Here is a 23311-nt window from a genome sequence, read left to right on the forward strand (position 1 = left end):
CGAGCTGTTGTCGCTATTTTTTTTTCTTTCTCTCTCTCCTTTTGGCCACCCCTAAGATCCGGCTTGGCTCGATACGTGAGCGGGCTACCATAGGTCTTCCCTCCTCTCTCTTTGCCGATTGGAGCTGACTTTTGAACAGCCGCCTGATCATTAATTGTCGCGCACATTTCGACCAGGGTTGGAGAAATACTGGCAAGAGGGAAAGAAAAAGAAAGCAGAGTGGTGGGGGAATGTTGCTTGCGCTGGCAATAATACATTGCTGTTGACCAGCGCGTGGACTGCGATAGGATCTTATAAAGAATGCCTTGTCTGCGCGCGCATAGCCATGCCACATCTCACCAGCTGCGCACAGTGTAACGATAGCTGTATGTCTAGTCAGCCGGCCAGAAATCTTGGGTTATGGAAGCACGCTAACAACATTATCGAGAAAGTCTTCCAGAAGACACTTGGCTGATCATCGTGTGAAGCTATAGGTGCCGCTTTCCATCGTTTAACAACGCAGGCGTCTTGTTGCGGCATAGCAGTAAGGTTACGTGAGATCAAGAAATAAGCTTATCTCAAATGATTGTATCGGTTGCCCTGATTGCTAAGGAAAAGTTGACCTTCTGGAAGGCATGTGAATAGCATTGGTGTCTGCTTCACATTCATTCTTGGTCTTGGTATCTGCGTACGCGTGAGTTTTGTTGAGGGCTGTTTGCAACTATTTATTTGGACGTGGTTTTCATAATTTCGGCTGTGTGTGGTGCCGAATGTCGGGGCTCTTATTTTGTGTTCTACTTGGCGCTGAAGACACCACGAGTTCTCAGTTTTTCACGTTAGGACCGGAAGAAGGGCTCCTCCACTTTATGTCGTTGATTGCTGGACACCGAATAACTGGAATCTTCACGAAAAGATTGCTATCGGACAATGGGCGAGCCCTCCTCCTCCTTTCTGTGGAACAGGCAGCCAGCTCTCGTCACTCATTGGCTGACACGAGCCCTATAATTCACTGCACTGCTCGGAGTTTGTGAGACAGAGTGTACGGGCCCCCACCTCCTTACTGTGATTAAGGCTTGCGTAGGGGCTACTTGGGACGGCATTGTTGGGCTGACGACGCACTGGGCTGACGACGCATGCACCGGCGCAAAACAACACGCGATGTTCTTTAACCGTCTTTTTTTTTTTCTTTATTTTCTGACATCACAAGGGTCGTATTGTTTGATAAATTGAGTCATCAACTTTTCAACACCAGTGGCACGGCTATAATAGCAGCTATCGCTATCACTATTGTGTAAACTGCATCTATAAGGAGGTCTCAAGTCGACAAAATTATCCGGCAATACATCGCTCCGGTATGCCTGAATGATTATTGAATAGTAATATTGCAAAACTAATAAGAAATATGTAACGGCTGCACTTAGGCTGCAAAAATAATACATTCGTCCGCTTTAGACGCTTTAACGGTTAGTCTTTACTAGATTACCATATCTGTCCCTGGTAAGTTGCGAAACCTTAAGCTTGGTGCTTAAGTTACTTTATCACTTGGCGTTTTAGGGTATTTCTTTTTACATTTGAGAGCCTGTACATCAAAGACCTACCTGAATGTCGTTAAAAGTTGTTGGTAATTTCATGCCCGGCGAATTTCATTCAATTCCGTCCAGCGGTTGCTGAACGCGCGTATCCACGCTCCCGACGTGCGCTTGAAACGCGAAATCGGAACGGGTTCTTAAATAGTAACTTCGCTTAAAATAACGCTTGCTTAACATACGAAAACCTAAAAAGCTAACGTCTCCGATCGGGCATCACCTATGCGTTTATCTCGGGCTGCTCGTGCATACAGGTCATACCAGATATAATCGCGTCATCGAAACTCCCAGCGTGTCATTTCGGGTTGGGATATAGCTAAGACGTTTCGATTTATTGCGATATGCCGTTGGCGCCGCCGGCGCTGCTCTGCCGTGCTGCTTCCAGTAACCGTACGTTGACGCCCAGCCATCTACATGCAGATGAATGACCGCCGATCTGCGTAACTTTGGTACGTTAGGTTTTTAATGGTAAAGCCGGGCGCCGAAGATTACGGGGCACGATATTTCGTCCACGAATGTGAATGTTTGCTCTATTGAGCCATGGCGCTTCTAATTTAATGGATGACTGTGCCGGTCCAGAAGGCTACTGCGCAATAAAACTTTTGATTCGAGCCTATATATGTACACGGTTCACGGGAATGTTATCTTTCTCGGAAGTCCTTGTTTCGTAATCTCCCGTGGCCGGCTGTACCGTATAAGCTGTTTCGATACGACGTTCTTGCCAATAGGAAGCCAGGTCGTGCGCATATATGTTCTGTTGAATTGAACACATCTCTTGCGAAATTTTCTTATATACGGGAAACAATGCTTGCTTACTTACCTACGCATACAACAGTACTGCACTTAAATTCGACCGCTCGGTATCGCACATTTTGCTAGCTTCTTGTATTTTTTTGTTCTCTCTTTTTTACATTCTTGCGACAATTTTTTTTCACCCGGCATCGCACTGATCAGGCTTTTTTTTTTCCTCCGTACAAAGTATGCCCTATGATTCACTCAGCCCGGAACTTACTGCGGCCGTTCTGTTTGACTACCTTGCGCAAACAGAATGACAGCGCAGCGCGCCTGTAATTTAAAGTGCCGTGCAGCCGTTTTAAGAAGAGCTTAAAATACCGCGGGTACCTTTTGCTAAATGCAGCAGGCTGTTACTGCGACTTTGCGATTTCATTGGAGTAAAATAATATATCCCCTACCTTTTGATCAAGTTGCCACGAATCCGCTTCAACGTGCCCACGCTGCACTTTTAAAAGGAAGCTTTAGCTCGGGGGCTCCCGTCTAAATACATATAGGAACGGAGAAATTATTTTTTATCGTCAACCGCATGACCGAATTTTATGAGTGCTGTTGCATTCAAAAGAAAAAGTTAAGATTTAGTGATTGTAAGAGGCAGATTTTCTATTTATAGCGTCACTTTTTAATAAGTATTGTTGAACATTGTTAACTTAAGAAAAACCCACAAAATATCATTTTTACAGCTATGTAAATCAGCAATGAAAAACGATATCTCAGTTCTGTAGATTGCACCTATTACATCTAAAGCGCACAAGATTTCTGCGTTCACCCTCCTAAATTATACTACTAATTCTTGGGCACGACTTTTGCAAAATCTCTGTAAACATTGTAACAAGGTCACGTAAGTAGTAAACCTATATTTCAACATTGTCCGCTTTAGGTGCTGTAACCAGCGCATTTTACAGAACTGCGATGCTTGTGTTTGGTGCGGAGTCACGGATTGTCACGGATTTGTAAACTTAGTGCGTCTATGTCTTTTAATGGTGCCGACTCTAGGCAATTTCTGTAAAAAAAACGGCATGCCCTAAATCAGTAAAACGCTTCATATTGTCGGCAGTATTTAACTTTCTCTCTCAATGCAACAAACTTCATTCAAATCGGTCCAGCGGTTGTGTCATAAAAACATTTCTGTATTTTATAGTGTATTCGAGTAGGGAAATAGCGGTTGGCCACCGAGCTAAAGCTTCCTCTAAGTGGCTTCGAAAGCACCTCTCTTGTTAGTCGTATCTTTTCCAGGAGCCGTCTCGCTGTTGTGTCGTGTCTTGTAGAGGGCGGTGCTACGTCAATCACTGTCAGTACCAGCAACACCGACAGTGACGCTGTACTCCTCGAGAAAGGGCAGGTTTCTAAACGAGCTCGTTACTGCGAAGTCGTGCCGCGGGCACAGGCTCTAGACCGCATTACTCACGCATCGCCGTCGACTTAAAAACTAAAATGAAGGAAAAGAAGCAGGACCCACACACACCCGCAGGAATGCGGCGCCTGCACCTTAAAAGAATGTAGTCATCATTACGAGAATCGTGTTCACGAAATGGATGAACTCGTGTACACCACGCGCCCTCAACGCTGGAGAATTTAGAGATTCGACAAATCATATGCTTCTCTAAATACCGCCTTTGAAAAGCGACAATTAATAAAGCTTTTGTACGTTTTCCTGCTTCTACATTTCTTCGTTTACGTGCATTCCCGAGTTTTGTGCCTCAACAACGCTATAGTAGTGGCATCATGGTTATATTATGAATTTCACGAAATGTCGTTTATTCGTAGATGTGCCTTCTTGAGCAATAAACCTGTAAAAGAACAGTAACCCTGTTAATTTCAGCTTTACATTATAATCATTTCCTGTTCATCAGCAGTAGTCTAGCCCCGAGCAGGCACTGTCAGACTTTGTGACGTCACGCGTAGTCGATACGAAAAAAACCTGAGGTGACTTTCAGTGCGCGGTCTTTCTTTCATTTTTCTTCTCTGTTTTCAAGCAAAGCTTTATTTTCCTCTTCTACAAACTTCACGTGGGTTTTCGCTCCTGAGTGCTGTCTTGCCGAGTATACAACCACTTGGGCCGCTCGATGTGTGCCGCAGTGTATATGTGCCCGAATAGACACCTTTGTACTCTAGGTGTGTCCAACTGGGCCCGTGTCACTGGGTGCGTGAACATTCTTGGCTTGGGCTCCCGCCCCTTTTCAGAAGAAAAGCTTTTGGGCGCGTGGAGGAGTGTTGACTGTGCCCAACGTGCCATAAAAGCACTTTCGAACTTTTTAAGTGAGACTGGTTTAGATGATCGCCTATAGAAGCTGTGAGACGTGTAGTCAGTGCGAAATGTGTTTGCGCAAAAACTTTTTGTAGCAAGATTACTTTTTGTATGGACAAGATTACTCTTAGTGTATTGCGTCTCCAGTGCGCATCCGCATATTGGACAACGTGTATATAGTATCTCATTGTACCATATCACAATCATCCGCCACCTACCTTTCCCTGTATTTCCCACTTCCCCATTCCCCAGTGAGGAGTAGCAGGCTAGAGACACGCTCTCCAGGCCGACCTCTCCTCCTTTCTCTCCATTAAGATCTACTCCTCCTCCCTCCTTGGCCAATCCCCTAGGATGGGTATGTGCCACTGAGCAAGTGGGCCCCATTAGACAACGGAACAAGAGGCGAGAAGTCGACAAGGCGGCAACAGAAGCAGCCCAATGTGGAGAAAACTCAAGTGAACAAAAATCACCGGAGCGTGCATTGAGATACAGGGCGCTGAACTACATGGAAGGGAAGAAGAAGTGAAGATGTCTCAGTAAGCATCAAAGAAAGGCGCCGATTCACACACATATGATGATGATGATGATGATGATGATGATGATGAACCGCTGTCATGGCTCGCACCCACTAAGGGGGATAGGCCAAGAATCGGGCGGCAAGAGGTAGCTAAAGGAAATCCTTATTTGAAGACGACAAACGCAAAGTAAAAGAAATACATATGCGCAAAATCTGCCGATCGTTTTTTTTTTCACTTCTTTGTCCTTTCCTTTTTTGTCTTGTCTGTCACAGGAAACCTCTGCTTGCGGCAAATTTATTTTAAAATCTGGACGTTAAATCTAGAGCACGATGTGCCATGGCTTAACTTGATAGTCCCATCTAGTGTTCATTTTGACGAATGTGTGTTTCCATCTTCTCCTTTCAGGAACGCCGGCACAGTCATGCGGCTTGGAGGTGGGAGACATCATCATCAGCATAAACGGCATCAGCGTGCTGGAGGCGAGTCACACCGAGGTGGTTCGGATAGCTCACGCAGGTAAGCGCGTACCCACCAGCACACCCAACTAAAGAAAGAGGGAAAAGGAAGTCAGCCGCAATTCTTCAGATAAAAGATTCTCGGAAATTCTGTCAGCGTAGGGGCGTGCAAACATCAAAATTTTCGAATATGAATCGAGCACGAAGCAATTACGAGTGGAATACGGGTCTCTCGAATATCGAATAATTATATGCAAGTACATTTATTGAACTTCTTTTACTTTTACGTGTTGGATCTTTGCAGTTATGTCGCAATAAACGATAAAAAAAAATAGATTAGCGAGCGATTATAATACAATCGCGTATATATTGAACCTTGTTATTTCAAAAACTTGGTGTTATATACAATCTGGTCCCCCCATCCTGTGTATTATTATGCAGCGTCAAACCACCGTTAACTCAGAGGCATTGTTGTTGTTGTTGTTGTTGTTGTTCCAATTCCGTTCCAATTCTCGTTCCAAGGCGTTTTTGCGTCTGCCGAATGTGCAGATGTTGGATAGGCTTGGTTCACTCATGCAGGAAGCACAGCGCATAGGCAAATGCGAAGTACTGTTATTCTCGACAGAAAGCTCGCCTGTCAATTATTTCCCCTTTATATTTGGCGTCTTGAACGCCGATAAACGCATGGACTATCTCAGCAACAAGTAGTGATACAAGCGATCGCGACTAGCTGCTCCCGCGCGGCCGGCAATATAATTGAGTTGTTGCGAATATTCGTATGATATCGAAAATCCGAAAAAAAAATTGTCAGCGGTGAGACGAGAGATCTGAGCGTAGGGGCTGAGCGAGTGCCTTGAGACATTACGTGATTAGCTTAGGAGAAAAGCACGCTGCGCATCGTCTTGTGCACGTTAAAGCTTGATTACGCAAGCTTCGCTTTGCGCAAGTTATGATTCTCGGCAAAAGCGTAGACCACACTTCTAGGCAGCTAATCAAAGCACTTCATATACGAAAGAGAGCATCTGATTGGGCGTTAGGGACGCTATACCACACTGTATTGTCCAAAAATGTCCTTTTTTTTTAAAGGTAAAGCTGATCTCACGTTGTTACCATGGTGCGTACTGCGTGCAGTCAACCACAAAATTTTACGTCACGCGAAATCTCGGGAAAAGCTAAATATCTGCACAGCCTCACAGCGCAGCCTGGTATTCGCATTTACAGCCTCTGCCAGTATATGTGAACAACTGTGACGTTCGGTTTTACTGCTGACTACTGTTAAAGGCTGCTCGTTAATCGAACGTTTTCTGAGATCCCGTGGTCCGTGAACTTTCGTGGTTGACTGTACGTGCTCAAGTCTTCTATCTTGTGCGCCCGGAACCGTCATTAAACAGGTGGCGCTTGTCTGCCTGTGATCGTTCTCTGTTTCATATTTACCTACGTTGTGCCGAGCGGAGTATAACGCGAGAGAGAGCTGAGCGCAGGGTGGTCGTCCGGGGCTGCGCAGGCACCGAGGTGCTGGTGATGGAGCTTGCGCGCACGTGCCACGTGCTCACGCCCAAGGTGAAGGAGCACCCGCCCATCATGTGGGGCTACCTGCAGCGGCTCAGCAGCGGGGGACGCTCCAAACGCTGGTGCCGGCGCTGGTTCGTGCTCAAGCCCGACAACCGCCTCTACTGGTACAAGAACGAACGCGTGAGTCGCCTCTCCTCTGAGCGCGCGTTTTGCTCGCGCGTTTCTTTCTCGCTTGTTTGCGCGGCGTGACGTCAATGGCACGTCGCGGCAGTGGCATATATGACAGTGTAACTCCGTTATACTTCCGAGCTTGCGGGTTTGATCAAGGCCACGCGTAGTGTTGGACTGCTGAGCACAACGTCGCGGGATCGAATCCCGGCCACGGCGGCCGCATTTCGATGGGGGCGAAATGCGAAAACACCCGTGTACTTAGATTTAGGTGCACGTTAAAGAACCTCAGGTGGTCGAAATTTCCGGAGTCCTGAACCACGGCGTGCCTCATAATCGGAAAGTGGTTTTGGCACGTAAAGCCCCATAATTTAATTTTTTTAAGGCCACGCGGCCGCGTTTATATGGGGGCGAACAGCAACAGCAGTCGTCTGCTTAAATTTAGGTGCTCGATAAAGAACCCCTGGTGGTCAGCCTTGATACGGACTCCTTCAATAACGTAGTCTCTCACGCTCCGAGTGTTGCTCTAAGAGGTTGAACCCCGCAAGCGAATCGATCAATTGATCGATCAGTGAATCAATCTGTACAATTTCGGTAGCTTTTATGGCCATCTGTCGCAGATGGCGTCATCATGATTAACGTCATTATGTTTCTCTGGCCTGGCAAAAGAAGTCGCCAAGAACGTTGATTTGTCTTTCTTTTTTTTTTTGGTATTGTAAACATGTAGCGAACGTGAACAGACGCAAGACGGCAGCAAGAATAAAAAATTATCAATCTAACAGTTTATTGCAACCAACTAATGCCCAGAGAGCGAGACGGCACCGAAATGGCAACAATAGCAATAAGCACACTAGTAGGCGGTCATTCAATGTAAATCCCATGGCTCAACACGGTCCGGATAACCTTTCGATCTCTACCAGATATTCCTCCGCCTGTCCTACTAACTGAAACAGGTCGCATTGTAGCGTGCGGTGGGCGCAGGCTGACAGGAATGCGACGGATAACTTCAAAACCGGACAGATTATTCGGATAATTTTGCGCCAGCATAAATCAGTACCACATTTGGAAACCATCAGGTTATTTTTTATGAGTTTTCTTACCATCCGTCGTACTTAGTAGCAGATGCCGGTAATAACGCCGACGCGCCGGCTTCGTCCGAGCCACTACCGAAAGGCAAAACGAACGAAATATAAAAATCGTCGTTACGAGTACGGCAATATGGTATGGCAGCGACAGTGGCGGCCACTTACAGCCCTGTCACGGGTTATCAAATAGAATGCGGCAACTAACAATCACTCCTCTATCTGCTGTTTAGCCGTCAACGCGCATTCTGATAAAGTATCCTCTTCGCGGCACGGAACAAACTTCAGTCCTCTGATAATGCACAATGCGGAAAAAACTATTGGAAGGTGTTTCGCAGTGCTATAGATACGCACTATAAGCGGATACTGACTCACCAATATTTTCGCGGCTGATGCACTCATTGACACTCATGCACACGGACGCCAGCCGGCACACGCTCACGTTCCCGTACTTGCACCCACTTATACTCAGCAAAACACGCTCGCGTTCATTAGTCCCACTTAGGGAAGCAGACTGAATAAAGTCTACTCAACCTCCCTACCTTTCTTTCTCTCCTCTCTCTCTACCGGCACTTCCTCACGCTAATGCTCGCGTCTACTCCCGCTCTCCGACACACATACTCACGTCCACTAACTCGATTTCGCTGAGTCACTCACGTTCATATACTCCGTCACTGTCGCTGACATTCGTTGGTACTTACGTGAACCAGCACTCACTACCGTTCATGTCCATGTCCGCTCACACCCTTCGTCATTCATTGACGCTCTCGCCTGTGAAATGAGTGTGCAGCGAGTCAGTGTTCTCGTAAGTATCTCGACCTGCGGCTCGCACAGGTGCACGTATACTATAGGGTCAGCAGGAGGTCGCGGCTGAAGACGGGACAGGCCAAGGAAACTTCGATGTGCGCTCTAAGCCCGCTTTGGATTGATTCAATTCCTGTTTTATTTAAATTGTTTCTCGCCGTAATAATATTCGCCTGCGTGTTTTGAACACTCTCTCGCTACACCCCAAAAAAAAGTTTGCACCCTTTGGGTTGTATATCTGCCACGCGACAATAATCGTCAACTGCCTTGCTTTCGTTTCCTTTCTTAAAACGCCGCGCCCGCTACTTTCCTGTCGGGAACGCTATATCATGCTGATAACGCGCATGTCGTTCGTTGCTGGGAAGTACGGGGCTCGTAGCGTTAAAGAAAGGAAATGCGCACAAGACACATGACGTTTATTGTTGTGTGGCAAGATACGACTCAAAGGGTGTAACCTTTTCTTACACACTCTAAAAACAGTTGCACCCTCTGGGGTGTATATCTGCCACACAATAATCGTCATATGCGTCGTGTCGCGTGTCGTCAATAATCGTCATCTGTCTTGTCCGCATTTCCTTTCTTTAACGCTGCGAGCCCGGTACTTCCAAGTTAGGAACGACACGCGCGTTATCAGTATGACATAGCATTCCTGACAGGAAAGTAACGATCGCAGCGTTTTCAAGAAAGGAAATGTGGGCAAGACAGATGACGATTATCGTTGTGTGGCAAATATACACTCCAAAGGGTGTAAACTTTAAGAAAAGTTTACACCCTTTATGTTCAGGCAAACGCTAATCGAGCTAGCACGTCCTCACCGGAAGTGCAGCACACTATGTGACGATAAAACAGCGCCCTTGTAGCTTGTATAACGGGTCAGTATGTAAGAGCTGGCTAAGAAGTAACTCCCTGCTTCTGGACTCGTTGAAACCAGCTAGGTTATGCTAATGATCCGTAGTAAATACGAGATCACTCTAAAAACAGTTGCACCCTTTGTGGTGTATATTTGCCACGGTACAATAATCGTCATATGTGTCGTGTCGCGTGTCGTTCCTAACTTGGAAGAACCGGGCTCGCAGAGTTAAAGAAAGGAAATGCGGACAAGACAGATGACGGTTATCGTTGTGTGGCAAGATAAGACTCAAAGGGTGCAACTGTTTTTAGAGTGTAGAGTGTATGACATCAGCGATGTTCTGAGGCTTGCACTATTCAACTCCTCAATGCGGGGTGCGCTTCTTCATTGAGTTCTCAAGTGCGGTGCGTATGCGTATTTGTATTTCAACGCCGTCACTTCCGCACTTGGAGCCTGACGTGTTACCACGAATGAGAGCGTGCCCGATTGAGCCAGACGGTGTCAAGTGACGAAAATGTTAGCGGCAAACGCTAATCGAGCTAGCACGTCCTCACCGGAAGTGCAGCACACTATGTGACGATAAAACAGCGCCCTTGTAGCTTGTATAACGGGTCAGTATGTAAGAGCTGGCTAAGAAGTAACTCCCTGCTTCCGGACTCGTTGAAACCAGCTGGCTGGTCGCCAGTGCTGAAAATGCTTCACAGATCGCTTACGCTTCCGTGCGTGTGTTCATCGACAGCTATAGAAAAGTGTCATCTGTGCTGCACCCATTGTTCTTGTTTTCTTTATTTTGCTTGTTTTCTGTTCAGTGCGGCTCACTTTCACGCTTGCTGACCCTCCTCGTCGTTCTCGCCGATGGGACAAGCCGTTCAATACATGGCATCCCTAGGCGCCACTAACGAGCTCATTTAGCGGTTATGCTAATGATCCGTAGTAAATACGAGAGCAGATTCGGGACTCTGTAGCTTGAGCGAATCGAGCACTGCGAAGTGCAAAACGAGAAAGAAGCAGCCGCTACCGCGCTGCCGTTACGTTGCAGGTAGCGTGACACTGGCCGATTCCCGGACCACGCGCTTGTTCTGTTTTGTACTTTGCTTGACCTTTAGATCGTGCACAATGTGTAAAAAACCTGGAACGAATTGATCAACAGTCTCTAAGTGACACTCCAGCTCTCGGGTCGAGATGCACACGCAGCTGAAACCAGTACACGATCACGTGGCCACAATCTACGAGGCAGTAATAGCGCATCCGTAGCCCACCTGCCCAGTTCCTCGGCCTCAGCTAATACGACAACTACGTAAGCCTGTTCTAGAGGTTTACTGCTCGCCTGCGCGCCTCACCGTGGCGCTTTGCTTGCGCAAAAGAAGAGAAACGGCAGTACGTGTGTTTCCAGAAGTACCGTAGGGCGCGTCCCGTGATTTTAACACAAATGCGTTTTTCGGTTGCCCCAGGAAACACGGAGCAAGTTTTGAAGAAAAGCGAAGTCCTCTGTGCGCGCGAAGCCAACTAGATCTTCTTAGTGACTTCTTGGGGAAGCCTTTAGCATTTTCCGTGTTCTTATCAATAAGACAATCAGCACAGGTTAATTATAGCAAACCATTTATTCGTTTATTTAATGACCACTATGTCAATGGAATTCTTGCAAAACGCATTTGAAAGTGCGTCATGAAGACAACTAAGAAACTGTTGTCATATCTCAGAAGTAATAGTGAATTTGCCACTGCTAAATGCCAATGTCCGCACTCCATTCAAATCAAACTATGGGGTTTAACGTTTTAAAGCAGCACACCGGTATTGAGGAACCCCGTGGTTTGAGGCTCGGGGTTCATTTACCTAAATCTGTGGTTCTTTAGTGGACACCTATTTAAGTACAAGAGCCTTTTTCGCCTTCCGCGCGCGATCCTATCGGACTCGCGATCTGGCCTTTGCGGTCACGAATCGAACCAACGACCTCGTGCTCTAGCGGTATAATGTCATAATCATTGAGCCACCGAGGTCAATCCTAACAGCTTGCTGTGATTTGTCAATGAGCAACAAATGCGTAGAAAATCAGTTGAGCCAACAAATGGTCGTGAAAACGAGATTCACTAACTCATCTTTCAGGTGTGTATTTCACCCAGTATCTTAGACAGCTAGATCAACCGGTTTATTTTGATTTTATTCTTGCGCACCTCTCTCTCCACGCTACCTTTCTGCCCTCATTACAGGTTCTCCTCGCGCCATTGTGCTTCTGGAAGGCGCGCGCAGTCGCGCTTCGGCGCGTTTAGACGCGCGCTTGTGGTTACCACCTAACGAGTGCACGTCCACGCAGGACTACGACGTGGTGGGCGCCGTGATGCTGGAGGCGGTGTCGGTGGGCCGCGTCGTCGAGGCCGGGGCCGAGCACGCGTTCAAGGTCGTCAAATCGCCGGGGACCACATCCAACTCCAACGCCATCTACTTCGCGGCCGACGACGAAGAGGCTGCCGGAAGGCACGTGCCTTAATTCCCTCTTCATCTCTCTCTCTCATTCTCTGTGCATAGTCGAGTGCGGTCTCACCAATTCCGTGCAGTGCAGCGAAGGCTGCGGGTAGCGTCAACGAACCAGGAAGGAGAACCTGCTGCTTGCCTCAGAGGGTTAAGGGCTGGCCCAATGGACGCCGCTAATCATTCCGGGGTGGAAATTCTGTTTAAGGAACACTACCTAATATTGTTGTAGTGCACTGCCAGAGACGAAGCTGAGGGCACTGCGGAGGATGAAGGCGCTGCCTGATTCACGCGGCCTTCCAACTTGTATGCAAGTGAACGCGTTGTAAATAGCCTGGAAATATATGCTGTACATCTGCCTTCCCCGTAACATATTGGTGGAGATGCCCGTAACGATATTGGAGGAGGAGGAAACATGTGATGGTCCATTAGTAGACTGGGGCAATGCCTCCTTTACTAGATGCCAGCCGCGTTGTCCGTAAACTCGGTTCCTGGCCCTCTCCCTTTTCTCTCCTCCGCGAAAAGGCAACGAGCGCCGCTTGTGGCGGACGTCTGCAACCTAGATCACGTGCTGCGGCCTCTGAGATTACCATGGCGTATTTTGCCATCTCGGAGGCCCGCAATAACGCTCGCTAACAGACGCCCGCGCATATAAAGCGCCGGCGGAGCATTCAGCCGCCGCTGCCACATCCGCCGGAAGTTGAAAAGGCAACGAGCGCCGCCTCACGGAATTTATGCTGAACTAACTTCAACTAAGGGAACCGCCGCCGCAATGGGAAAGCGAGCAACGCGGCTGGCATCTAGTAAAGGAGGCATTGACTGGGGTAAATAGAGAGGAAAACGACGATTAAAAAGATAGTGTTTGTGTCGCCATGTTGTTTTCCGGCCTCTTACCTCACATATATTAATTAAACTGCATTCGTAAATTACCTTTCTGCAATGTAATAACAGCCAATCTCGCCGTAAGGGCCGGAAGGCTCGATAAAACAGAAAAGACGCAAGAACGAAAGACGACTAGCAGCGCCTCCTTGAGGTTCCCGCACCAGCTATAGCCATGACGTCATAGGTTATGAAAGCGTCTATTTAAATCTAGGGAACCGTTTATCACCAATTAAGGGCTACACTGCATTTTAAAGGTCTCGAAGACTCAATCTGACCAGCTTAGATTACTTTTTCTGCGCCAAGACGGCTGATAGCCTGGTTTGGAACATGTGACATTAACACGCATAGCGGCTGTGTGGTTCTAAAATTCTTAATGTAATGATCTAAATTCTAAAACTTCTAAAAATTCTAAAAATTGTAATCACCGGCCCTTACTTCCGCCGCTGAAAATTAGCCTTCTTTTCTCTTCAAATGACGCAATAATAACTTCTTCGGGGAATAGATTAACCAGTCTAGAGCGTTGCTCCTCGGTGCCCCTGAGTTCCTTTTAGCCTTTAGCCAACAGGAGTGTTTCGCGGCGGACAACGAATCGGCCGTTGCTGTGATTCTAGCTCCTGTCTGACGCGGCTCCCAGCATCGGTCACACTGCACGAACTTAGGTGACCCAAAGTCCGCGTCCCACCTTTCCTTACTAACCCACTCTAGCTTCGGTTTCCTCTCTGGTTTCCCCACTGGTTTCCTGTCTTGGTACTCAAACAGCGAACCGACCTTGCCTAAAACAAATGCGCCCATCTCTCCTCTTCACGATGCCCCTCTTCTACGTCAATTTCCGCCTTTTACCCCTTGTTGCCAGAGCCAGTTCATCTCTGTCTCTCCATTTCCGGCCTTGGTATGCGGGAAAAAAATAAGAACGAGTACCTCGAAAAGGATTTCCATTTATTGTATTTACAATGTTCGCTGCCCTCACTGGTCGTTTCTTACTGCTTTTGCGTTCCTCCGACACCCGCCCCCCCCCCCCCCCCCCCTTATTTCCTTCTTTTTTACTTCCTGCTTTGAGGCTCGCCCTCGTTTTTCATGGTGGAAGAGGAAGTAAACCAATAAGGAACTGAGAGCTCCCTCGTTTTGTTTCTTTTTGGTTTGTGTTTCAGCCCACAAACTCATTTATTCCAAGAAAAACTGCGCTTTCCCTTCGTTACGCCTCCCAGCGCAGTGAAACTTCACTGCCCTCCATACACTTACCTTGCTTTTTTTTGTGTGTGTGTACCCTTGCGCGACCTTTATGGAAGCTACGTGAAGCTACAGAAGCTTTTCTATCTCAATTCACGTTTCATATATATATATATATATATATATATATATATATATATATATATATTATGAACCTTTAAGAGACCTTTCTCGACCCTACGTTGGCTCTTGGTCTACAGCAGCACCGAAAATCTTCAAACTCGAAACAGTGTTACTTGCTTTTTTTTTTTCCTGTTTGTTAGCGTGAAGTTTTCGTTGTATTTGCTCTAAGTCTTCGGCTAAGTCCGAGGGCAGAAAGGAGGAAGCGAAGACATAGATCTATTCGGCACGATGCACTGGCTGGATTGCGGAAGTTTGCCAAATTTCATGAAAATCAGGTCACGCCATCCAGCTTGGAACCCGCCCGACGTAATATCATTTGATATTAAAATCGTTATGAGCCCTTCCTTTCCTTTTTTTTTTTTACATATTGCTAGTCATCAGTCTTCACGCTCGGAAAATGTTCGTGGTCACACCTACGAAGATCATTCATTTTTATGAACTTACCAACTGTACGTCGCCGCCGGTCCGCTAATTTGCGCTCTCCGGCTCGCTACCTACATACAGGTCCAGATAGGTCTCCCTATATAGGTCCTACGTTTCTCTCGGCCTCTCTCACTTTTATTTTTTTCTGCAGACCGTGTTTTACAATATGCGCTCTTTCTGCAGATGGATCAGTGCCTTGAACCAAGTCGCCTGCATCGCATCAAGGGTGAGTCTAAAAATTAATGCTTAAATCATGTCAGGCTAATAAATGTCTACTCGTCCGTCATACTTGGTGTGTCTAGAAAACTCTTCGGTCGTGGCAGTGCCGCTGAAATGATCGATAACTCCGGAGTTTGGCTCCTCTACTATGGCGCCATCAATTACCTTACCTCCGTCCAGCTGAAGCTCTGTTATGCTTTTATCTCGGACAAGGAATACCTCATTCTTTGGGTCCGGGGAATCATTCTATATGCTATACGCTAATAACGCAGAAAGACGTTCCATGTTTCGAGGTCTAAATTATCGGGCGAGTGAACCGTTATCTGGTCCGTCGGGCGAACGATGTCTTGCGAAGCTTTTATCAAAATTAAAACATTGCTTCGATGTTCGCTTTCGCAAAAATGACACATCGTTTCTGAAACAAAACAAAAAAATACACGCAGAATCTCCTGTGGGAGTTACTTAAACGATGCGTAAGCATTTGCTACGAATCAACTGCTGTTTCGTCGTCGTGTGCAGCTGTGTTTGGTATAATGGCGAGAAACACCGCGAAAGAATCGTTAAACGGACACGCGTGATTGCAACACCTAAATGTCAACTGAGACCAGCATAAGACGACGAAGAGGCGAGTAGGAGCAAGGTTCACTCATGTTATATGATTGTGCGTTTGGACGATGCCGCTGCTTCGTGGAAAATGAGCACTGGCCGATGCGTGCTGTAATGCTTGACATAATTGAACAGTGTCCCGTTTAGTGGACGTCGTACATAGTCGATGACGCTGCCTCCTGTCGATGCGAACCATTATCAACCGCGATCAACCGTACTTCGGCGGCGGCTACGCATGGCGCGGCCCCTATCTTGAAAGCGATCTGCGATGGCGGCAAAGGGCGCCGAGTGCTGATAGCTTCGCGTGCGCTGTGTTCTCGTCGCTTCGTACGCATTGAAGCGAGAGGCAGCACAGTCCGCTCGCTGTGGCGGGCCCTATCTTGAAAGCGATCTCGTCATGCGTGACGGACGGATGGACGAACGGACCACTTTCTTCGTTGAGTAGGCACAGAAATGCTGACGCATTTAAAAGTGCCTTGTCGAAAACGACTCACGTTTGGTTTCACTGGAATGTTCCATCAATCTTTGTCTTGCACGCACTCAAATGTTCGTGTTAGGCGTACATGTATACGATGTCATGATTAAGCCTCAGACGGTCTTGCTCGGTCCGTCCACGCGTATTAAAGTAAGAGACCCGTAGTACTGGGATGTTCTGTTCCGTCCTTAACCGTAGGTTGAGTTCTTACAGAACAGTGCATCGTGGCAGTCGTTTCTTCAAGGTTTCAACCTTATTTATGTTGTTCCTGCTTCCAAATTGCCACTATATCTGTTCTCTTGAGGGACAGCAGCATAAATTGAAATAAAGATGTCGGCAAAAAGAAAAAAAGACCTAGCCTGCCGCCATATATTCTGTAACCCGGAGTATGACTACTTGTTATGGAGAGATAGTAACCATCGCTATTATCAAGTTCCGTTATCGCCTGCGCGGTTTTTGTTGCTTCTGGAATAGACGTCATCACTGACCATGCAAAGCTGTAGGGGCAGTTGTTCCAAACGAGTGGCAACGTAAATGCGAGCCACAATTTCCAAGGGAACTTTTTGGTGGGCTGTTCGCTTAAGGAAGCTTATTACTGTCGTTAAAGTGCGCAATAAAACTCGCACAGTGATGTATATCAAAAAAGAAGAGCAGAAGTACGCGGGAAAGTGAAAATCGGGCAAAATTCCTGACTTCAAACTATATTTTATTCCAGACCAACATCACGGTCAGTACGGTCAGCTTGTTTTAACAATCTTCAAAAAATCAAAACAACACAGGCCACAGCGCCTGCGCCCGCAAAACGCAGGGGCACTAGCAAAGTGATAAGCGAAACGACGTTTCCAAGAAACTCCACTCAACTGTTTAATAAGTTTATCGAAGGATTGCCGACATAGTGTTGCCATTCCTTTCTTTCTTCGCTTCCTTTCTCTTCTTTTTTTTCTTTTTGAAATCCTGAACTGTTTTCTGGGTTAACTTGTCTCGTGCACGCTTTTAGCCACCGTTTCGGGGCACTTCAGTTTTATATTCAAGCACAACTGAAGTGTCCTCAAATACCTCGAACCACTATTTCGGCACATTTCAGTGTTTCAGTCCACTTCGGTCATTGTTTGCGTTTCATACTAGCGCTTTATTGAGAGCGAAGAGTAGGGTTCACAAAGTTTCCGTGCGCCGTCGCTGAGTTCGCCGGCGTTAGCTGCGGCCGCCCACACGCGTTCCCGAGGGTTGAGACCCGTGGCGCGCGCGCAGGGTGCTTCGTACATGGACACCGTGGTGAGCAACATGCACTCGCCGTGCGGTTCCCTGCCAGACCCCGACTGTCAGGGCTACCTATGCAAGCTCAGCCAGCAGTGGAAATCCTGGAAGAAGAGATTCCTCGTGCTCAAGGACGCCTGCCTCTACTTCTACAAGGATCGGAACGCTCCCGTCGCCGTGGGTAAGTGCGCGTAGGATATAACGGTGGAAAGGGACGCTCTGCCTGTAGACTAGTGACACAAGCTCTAAATGAAGCACGAATATTACATAATCTGACGTACAGTCAATAGCAAAAGATTGCGGGATGCGCGAGCGCATGGCAATTACAGCGACCCTCCTCCCCTTCTAGCGGTGAACCCCTGGGGTTGAGACCGACGCCTGCACGTCCCTCCGAGACTGCAAGCGTGCATGTTTCCGTGCTTCCTCCTTGCGCGCCGGCGATACCCAAATGTAGCCGCGAGGTAGCCCTCTTGCGATATGCGCCGTGGCGGCTTCGACGGCAGAACTTCGTTTATACAACGGAAATCGATTGTCCATTTTCGTCTTTCCGGTCTCCTTCTATAGAGCGCGTGTTCTGCCACGCTATTCTCCTGTAGAACGCACCGTTCGTAAAAAGAAACAAACAACCAAGATTGGCCACGAAAAGGTGCAGCGCAGAAAAAAAAATGACTTGTTGCGTTCGCCACCGGGCCGGCCCTATGCGTCAGCGCTCGTTTCTCGACAAAAAAGCGGCCGCAATGGCGCCCGCAAGTTCACGCTTCTAAACACGTTTCACACAGTTTCGCCCGTGAAAGCAGCCACAGCGCATATCGCAAGAGGGCTACCTCGGGGCTACATTCGGATATCGCCGGCGCGCAAGGAAGAAGCGCGGAAACATGCACGCTTGCAGTCTCGGAATGACGCGCAGGCGTGCAGGCGTCGGTCTCGACCCCAGGGGTTCACCGCTAGAAGGGGAGGAGGGTCGCTTTGCCACGCGCTCGCGCATCCCGCAATCTTTTGCTGTTGACTGCACATTGTGACGCTTTTTTTTTTTTTTTGTCAGTGACCGTTTCTTGTTTTTTTTTTTTCTTGCCGGTTTGTCACCGTTATCGATTTACTTGCCGCCTCGGCAAACGCCAAGCAAAACCGTTTCCGAAACTATATAATTTGTCGCGGATGCAAGAAACGCCCGTGTGCCGGGAATTGCGTGCTCTGTAAAGAACCCCAAGTAGTCAAAATTAGTCCGAAGTCTCCCACTATGGCGTTCCTCTTATATAGTCAGTTCGTGGTTTCGGCACTTAAAACACCACAATTTAATTTAATTTAAATAATGTTATCGTGGATTCTGCGGCGAAAGAGTCGTGTCTAATCAGACGTAGTGCGTGACGCGAACGCTAATGCACATTCTACTATATTATAAGACCACGAGCGAACAGCAGGCTGACGTGACCCGTGATATCAGATTTTGATGACCGGCGATTGGGCTCGTCGCTAGTCGTGCTTCTAGTTACTCGTTTTTCTCGGCACAGGTTTTCCCAATAAAGTATTAGACTCGGGAGCCACAGTTTTGTCACCAACTTGTTCTTCACTGTCACTACAACGTGACAATAATACAGCCAATTCCTGTTATTTCGACCCCTGCGGGACTGCACAATTCAGTCGAATTATCGGACAAGGTGAATTTACAAACGAACGAATTGAAGGAATAAACAATGAACGAATTCAAGTGTTTTTTTTTATTTCTTGAAGTAGTCTGTCGTCGTCGACACACTACTTAAGTACAGTAGTTTATTTAATAAATATACATTCCGACATTGACCATTGGCCAACAGACCTCAACAATGTCGTCGGCAGGGACAAAATTTCCAAGGGAGACATCGCCCGGGACATAGCGCAAGTAGTCATCTTCACTGCAGTGCATTTTCTGCCCTCACCGTCGTCGCCTGGTGAAGAAGTAGTGCTGTCTGTCGAGTTACTTATTTTCAAGTGTTTACTAATCCTTGCGCGCCATGAGAGCGTTCAAGTGGTGTACGAATTAACCGAAGCAGCATGCTTTGCTGGTCGATCTTTACAAGTTTTCCTTCCATAGCATTGTACGAGTTCTTGTCTGAACTTCCCTGTGCGTTCGAATTAAACGAAAAGTCGAATTAACCGATGTCGAAATAACGAAAGCCGACTGTAGTAATAAGGGAACAGTTGATGCTGGGCTGGTCGATGGCTTTCGTGGCTGTGCGACTGCATTCAAATGGGAGCGATACGCCTACACTGGGGGCGCTCGTGAACTCGGGTCTATTAGATTAGTAAGAGGCGATCGGAAGACTGGTGGAAGAAAAGTGGGGAAACGACAAAAAACGGGCACGTACAAAAGCAAAGTTCGCAATAGGCGGTCAGAAAATTTGGCTGTGGGAGCTCATAGTGTTTTTCCTCTTTTTTTTTCTTTTTTAACCTAGGTAGGACATTAGGCAGTATAATAACAAGAGGTTGGTGGCGCAGCCCACCGCCCCGTTCTAAAGGGGATGCTCATAACATCCATCCATCCATCCTATCACGGACGGACGGGTGGTCAATGAAGGCGCCTGTAAGACGCGCCTTTTATGCCAACGTCTTCAGTACAATAGCACCGAAGGCCTCTAATTCAATTAATTCAATCCACGCATGTTCTGGAAGTCGAGCCACACATCGTTGCGTTTTCGTTCTGTTTGTCCTTATTGCTCTCTTATATGTCTCGTTCTTGCTTGCCCAGTATTTTTTTTAAAATGCACGATAAAATATTGTGTGATGCATGAATGGTACTCCCCCATATCTGTCTGAATTAAAAAAAGACCTTCTCATTGGATCCCAGTGGGCTCCCTGTCGGAATCATATACATTCAGTTGTGGGTGGAAGCTCTTGTCCTGTAGTGCTTTCACGTTCTAACACTCCTGTCTTAGTAGCTTCCCTTCAGAAAACTTGAACTTGACCATAGACGAACTATGAAGCCCGAATTGCCACATTGGTATACTCACGCAGCTCTCTGTTCTTTTCTTTGACGCACTGTTTCTCTCTCGTTTTCCCTCCCTTTTTCGCTGCGCAGGCGCGTTTCTTCTTCACGGTTATCGCGTGCAAAGCTGCTCCATGACCGGCAAGAAGAACACGTTCGAGGCGATACCCCCTGAACCCCTGATGCGGCATCTGCGATTCCTGGCCGACACCGAGTACGAGAAGAAAAGGTGCGTTCACTTCAAATCATCGTTTATTTTCAGTGTTATTTCGCTATCACTTTTTGTTTTTCGTACAGAGAAAAGAAGAAAATACTAAGGAACCAGTCATTAAAAGTGCTTGGCTGTGGCTCACTAGGGCCTTATCTTTAACATATCTTTAGCCGCCAGCAACAAAGGTTACATGTTATCGTAATGTAGTCAACAGTAGCCAACAAGAAAAGCGTCTGGTTGGCTACGCTCTGCGGGGCGAGAGGAATAGAAAGATTAATGGTGTAAATTCAAGGCAAAGTTCGGAACTAGTATCAGATTCCTTGGATAACTTCTGTAGTATGGTTGAACAGCTTTGATAAGTACTATGTGCTAAGAGCTTGCGTCCTTGCTTTGGTCCGAAGGCACCCGCCGTATTGCTTAGTGGCCTTGGAGTTGCGTTGCTAAACGCAACGCAACGCATCGCAGGATCAAATCACTGCCGCGGCGGCCGCGTTTCGATGGGGGCCAGATGCGGAAACGCGCCTGCATCGAATGCACGTTAGAGAACATCAGGTGGTCGAAATTAATATGTAGTCCCCGTCTACGGCATGCCTCATAATCAGATCGTGGTTTTGGCGCGCAAAACCATAGAATTTAATTGTTCGATCTGAAGGCGTTCTTGTCCACATATATCTCTATCTTTCTTGTTCGTTCATTTCGTTTGTCCTGCATTGATACTACTCAGTAAATATGAATTCGCGTATTTTTAATCTCATTTGCTTTCATGAAATTGACAAGTTTGTGCATATTTCTTGTTTGTGTACATGTATATTAGTGTATATTTTAGCTTGACTAGATCATGCAATAATTACGTATTGTTCTGTACTAATTCCGCATGTTTCCCGTAATCTTATGGGAAATGACGCTGTTTTTGTATGAGAGCCAGTGTTTTTCCTATGAAATGCAAGAAAAACATGAGGAAATATTCTAATGCATACTGACAAGTATGAACTTCTGTTGAAAATTTCATTCAGCACACGAAACGTTGCAATGTGGCGAAAGATACCTTAATGCCTTTCCTTCTAGCGCTGCAGCTCTGCACCAAGCAGAGTTGCTTGCGAAATTGTAAACATGTTCATTCCATTTCCCTTTACCCAGCGCGTTGGCTTGGCGGCTATGGTTTTCGCACGCAAAACCCTGGAATTCATTCATTCATTCATTCTGTTTTCTTTTCTTTTTAAATTGTTTATTTTTTATGACAGCCTAAACTAGAAATATCCTCGCAACACTCGCCAACATTTGTGTCTTTATTCTAAATATACAGAAAATTTGGTGCGAATCTCTTTAGTGGTTGAATATTTAAAGCTTTAAGCATTTCATTATTTCAATAGGGAAAGTAGATGTAATCTCGAGCTAAATCTTTCTTTTGACTAGTATAGGAAACGAAACAGAATACATTACCGATATCAAAATTGAAAACTTATCGGCGAATAATTCAGAACCGCATATTTCGACAGCAGTAGGCGACGAGGTCATCGAAGGCACCGTAGATTAGAGATCGAATTAAAGCGAACGCGTCGGACATTTCTTTTGCTAGCATAGGTATTCACAGTGAGATCGAGTTAACTCCGGGAGAACATGGACGTCAACTTCGTTATAGAAACTCACATAGACTTCAAGTCCGTGACAATCCTAAATATTTTGGAGGGGAGGGAGGGGATGGGGGGAGAGTGGTAATGGGGTGTGGGGGCGGGGGGCGGGTTGCGGCCAACCTCAGCCTCATCATTTCCTCCACGTCCAGTCGACGTTAAGCCTGCTCGGCGAAGTAGGGAGGCCTCGATCATCGGCGGACCAATCGGCAAGAAACCGATTGCGGCTATTAATTTCTCCACCTGCTTCGGTTAGTTTTTTTCTTTTTCCCTGCAACAGAAGTGCCCTCTAAACAAAAGAAAATGAAGCCGTCGAAGCAAGCGCTCAGTGAAACGAATTTCGTAACGGCCCCCACCCGAACGTTGCACGGTGACCAGACGGTACACGCTAGGGCCATTAAGATTTCGTTGTTTATATACGTATATGTTTCTTCCCTGTATTTTTACAAATTTTGCCAATGAAAAATGTGTTCGTTTTCCATCTCTGGGAAACTAATCACTTCGAGGAACGCGCAAAAAGCGGCCGAGCGCCATATCACTCAGCGCTGTGCTGTGATCAATCGTTCTTGTCACGTGCGCCGGCTATGAACGCTAGAAAAAATTGGTTTATGTTCTGCACGCTGTCGAAGTAAAATACATCTTTTTTCCTGTTGTACAAGATCAGATTAGGAGTGCCTAACGGCAGAATAATGTATTTGGCACTCCTTGCATGCTTTTACTATTCTGTTGTGTTCAAAACAAATAATAATAATAATAAATCTAAGTAAAGCGCTATCATGTTTCATCAGCGACGACAATGCCTTCGTGAAACAATTTTGTTTTGCAGTGTTAATCGTGCGTTTAA

General features: G+C 46.8%; 1 protein-coding gene across 3 annotated transcripts in view; it reads left to right on the forward strand.

Moving 5' to 3' along the window:
- Positions 1–23311, forward strand: part of LOC126521422 (uncharacterized) — a 198266-nt gene that overhangs the window by 173489 nt on the left and 1466 nt on the right. For 2 of the 3 annotated variants that reach the window (XM_055066002.2, XM_055066003.2), the window contains exons 7-12: positions 5529–5639; positions 7083–7270; positions 12306–12466; positions 15299–15341; positions 17664–17850; positions 20722–20857. In XM_055066002.2, coding sequence (XP_054921977.1) covers positions 5529–5639; positions 7083–7270; positions 12306–12466; positions 15299–15341; positions 17664–17850; positions 20722–20857 — 826 coding nt within the window. Of the gene's footprint in view, positions 1–5528; positions 5640–7082; positions 7271–12305; positions 12467–15298; positions 15342–17663; positions 17851–20721; positions 20858–23311 lie in introns of those variants that run through there. The other variant, XM_055066004.2, reaches the window with a different exon arrangement.

The sequence above is a fragment of the Dermacentor andersoni genome, chromosome 6 (assembly GCF_023375885.2).
Source record: "Dermacentor andersoni chromosome 6, qqDerAnde1_hic_scaffold, whole genome shotgun sequence".
Lineage (NCBI taxonomy): Eukaryota > Metazoa > Arthropoda > Arachnida > Ixodida > Ixodidae > Dermacentor > Dermacentor andersoni.